Below are 3,870 nucleotides of genomic sequence, written 5' to 3' on the forward strand. Positions count from 1 at the left end.
TGCTCTGCTGTCTGTCTGTCATGTCTACAGTTTGTCTACGTCTGCTGTCTGTCTGTTGTCTACAGTTTGTCTACAGTCTTTGTCTACAGTCTGTCTACAGCTCTGTCTACATGTCTGTCTACAGGTTCGTCTACAGCTTTGTCTAGAGTCTCTCCTCTAGACTCCCTGTAGTCACTGTTGGAACGTATTGTGGAGACAGAATAGTTTTTTTTTTTTTTTTTTTTTAAAGACATGAATCCTCTTAGGTTAGTAGTTTAGAGAGAGATTAGTTTAGAGAAGAGAGAGAGAGAGATAGAGAGGGCCAGAGAACAGCAACCTGGTCTCATAGACTAGACATAACATTATACCTTTAAACCCGAGACACATAAAAACTAGTATGAAATGTTTTGTTTGGTTACATAAAACAGAAGGTTACTTCCGGTGTAATACATGCGTCTAGCAACCCAAAGGTTTCGTGTTCAAATCTCATCACGGACAACTTTAGCATTTTAGCTAATTAGCAACTTTGCAACTACTTATCATGCTAGCTAACCCAAATTGGAATTCGTAACATATCATAGGTTTTGCAAAGTATATTGTACAAATTGCAATTCGTAACATATCAAACGAAATGGATGATGGACAACCACAAATGAATACATACCATACGAAAGGTAACATATCATACTAATTGGAGTTTCACGGATTTGCCTTTACTATGTTACATCTACCCCTGAGTTCAGGTTAGAGAGAGAGGGAGGGAGAGAGAGGGAGGGAGAGAGAGCGAGAGAGAGCGAGAGAGAGCGAGAGAGAGAGAGAGAGAGAGAGAGAGAGAGATAATTTATGGAAAATAACTTATTGCTGAACATATCCCACTAGGAATATATAATGTGTATTATTGGTTCATGCTCATAGTTTCATAGCCGACTGTTTTCTAAATTAGTAATATATTGTGGTGTGTTTCCAATCGATACCACTAAGAGAATTGTTAATGCCAGACACGGTCATCATCGTATGGAAATGATGTGGTCGTAGAGCTGACTGGTCTAGAACCATTAGACTGGCGGCTGCCTTGTCCAATAGCTGCTCTGAGTTAGCCCACGTTTGCAATACCGTTTGTCTATTGGCTAGAAAGTGCGATGTCTCGGAATAGTTTGCAGAATAAATTTGCCTGCCTCCTTCCAAGGTTGCATTTACTGTGGTGGATGGATGCTGGAAAAGCCGACCGCTGGCAGTACGCAATAGCATTCTGATTGATCAAATATAACAACTTTTCTGCAATTGGGAGATACGATTTGTCTCCGAAGTGAATTTAAAATGGATGAAATGGAAGAAGAATTAAAATGCCCTGTCTGCGGATCTTTTTTCCGGGAGCCGATCATTTTACCGTGCTCCCACAACATTTGCCTGGCTTGCGCTCGGAATATCCTAGTACAGACCCCCGACGCTGAATCTCCACAGAGTAGCCGTGCGTCTGGCTCGGGGCTATCTGATTATGACTATCTAGACCTGGATAAGATGAGCTTGTACAGCGAGGCGGACAGTGGGTATGGTTCCTATGGTGGATTCGTAAGTGCTCCGACCACCCCTTGCCAGAAATCCCCAAATGGTGTGCGTGTATTCCCCCCTGCCGTCCCCAAACCTCCTGCTCAGCACCACTTACTAGGACACCCCGGCTCTCTACCCCCTATCCCCCGAAACTCCTGCATCACCTGCCCGCAATGCCATCGCAGCCTCAACCTGGACGAAAGAGGACTCCGCGGGTTTGCCAAGAACCGGGTGCTGGAAGGGGTCGTGGACCGGTACCAGCAGAGCAAAACAGCCGCCCTCAAGTGTCAACTCTGCGAGAAGAGTCCCAAAGAGGCCACTGTGATGTGCGAGCAATGTGATGTGTTCTACTGTGACCCTTGTCGCTTGAGGTGCCACCCTCCTCGAGGTCCGCTAGCCAAGCATCGCCTCGTGCCACCGGCGCACGGCCGGGTAAGCCGTCGGACAAGTCCCCGGAAGATCTCCACCTGTACAGAGCACGAACTGGAGAACCTGAGCATGTACTGTGTTCAGTGCAAGATGCCGGTGTGTTACCAGTGTTTAGAGGAAGGCAAGCACGGAACACATGAAGTCAAGGCTCTGGGAGCTATGTGGAAACTGCACAAGGTAAAGTGTTTTTTTCAAATGGTTGCCTTTATACCTCTCTGTTTTTCCAATGTCATAAAGCGCATTTAACTCACCAATTATAGTCCTAAATTAGCCTCGCAAAGCCGCCTGATCCCATGAGCTTACATACCAGCAAGCACATTTGATTCCTTGGAAGTTGTGGAAATGCAAGTTTTTGGTTTGGTTCTGGGAAGGAAGCCAGAAGCTTCCTGATCGGTGCTGTGTGGCTCAGTGGCTAGAGCATGGCACTTGCAATGCCAGGGTTGTGGGTTCGATTCCCACACGGGACAAGTAATAACATGTAGTCTTTCACTACTGTAATTTGCTCTGGATAAGAGCGTTTACTAAAATATAGACTGTTTAGTTCTGAGAACTGAAGTGAAAATGTTCACCTGTTCTGAGAACGTTCATGTTTAGTTCTGAGAACTGAAGTGAACATTTCACCTGTTCTGAGAACGTTCATGTTTAGTTCTGAGAACTGAAGTGAACATTTCACCTGTTCTGAGAACGTTCATGTTTAGTTCTGAGAACGTTTTCCTGGGATGTTTTATTAACATTCTGTGAACTGAAATTATAGGTTATTTGAAGGTAATTACATAAGGTTCTGTGAACAGAAATNGGGGAAAACAGGACCTAGAAACAGACAGGAGCATGGGGAAAAACTAGAAAACAGGACCTAGAAACAGACAGGAGCAGACAGGAGCATGGGGAAAACAGGACCTAGAAACAGACAGGAGCAGACAGGAGCATGGGGAAAACAGGAGCATGGGGAAAAACGCTGGAAGGCTCTAACAAACAAAACGAACTGACAACAGACAAACTGTCACTGTGGTATGAAGGATCAGGAGACAGGCGCAGGAATGCGTAATAGGGGTTTTCCCAAGTTACAGCGTGCCGTGTGAAGGCACTGGGACGAAAACCAAACAAACACGTATACAAAATACAGGGTAGAAACCCAAACAAAAGAGCGAAGAGTACCTTGAATAAATAACACAAGCGCACAATGGTTATCACAAGGGACAAGACCCGACTCTGCACAATACACGCGGCACGAAAGCCAAAACAACATAGCACAGGTACTCACACGACCAACAAACATTGTAACAATAATCAACAGGACAATGGTAAACATTTCAAATCCCACCGTACCTTCTCCACTATGCAATCTGGTTCCCGAGCTGGTCACGAGTGCACCTCAGCCATGCTCAAGGTCCTAAATGATATCATAACCGCCATCAATAAATGACAGTACTGTGCAGCCGTCTTCATCGACCTAGCCAAGGCTTTCAACTCTGTCAATCACCGTATTCTCATCAGCAGACTCAACAGCCTTGCTTTCTCTAATGACTGTCTCGCCTGGTTCACCAACTACTTCTCAGACAGAGTTCAGTGTGTCAAGTCGGAGGGCCTGTTGTCCGGACCTCTGGCAGTCTCTATGGGGGTACCACAGGGTTCAATTCTCGGGCCGACTCTTTTCTCTGTATACATCAATGATGTTGCTCTCTCTGCGGGCGATTCCCTGATCCACCTCTATGCAGACGACACCATTCTGTATACTTCTGGCCCTTCTTTGGACACTGTGTTAACACACCTCCAAACGAGCTTCAACGCCATACAACACTCCTTCCGTGGCTTCCAACTGCTCTTAAATGCTAGTAAAACAAAATGCATGCTCTTCAACCGATCGCTGCACGCACCTGCCCGCCCGACTAGCATCACTACTCTGGACAGTTTTGA

General features: G+C 45.7%; 1 protein-coding gene across 1 annotated transcript; it reads left to right on the forward strand.

Annotated features, from left to right (window-relative positions):
• Nucleotides 1–1,192: 1,192 nt before the first annotated feature.
• LOC112075393 (E3 ubiquitin-protein ligase TRIM9) lies at nt 1,193–2,133 on the forward strand (the record flags this gene model as incomplete). Its single annotated transcript, XM_024142400.2, has 1 exon — nt 1,193–2,133. A coding segment is annotated over exon 1 (837 nt), but the record flags the coding sequence as incomplete, so codon positions are not given.
• Between the last annotated feature and the right edge of the window lie 1,737 nt (nt 2,134–3,870).

The sequence above is a fragment of the Salvelinus sp. IW2-2015 genome, unplaced genomic scaffold (genome assembly GCF_002910315.2).
Source record: "Salvelinus sp. IW2-2015 unplaced genomic scaffold, ASM291031v2 Un_scaffold3129, whole genome shotgun sequence".
In the NCBI taxonomy this organism is placed as follows: Eukaryota; Metazoa; Chordata; class Actinopteri; order Salmoniformes; family Salmonidae; genus Salvelinus; species Salvelinus sp. IW2-2015.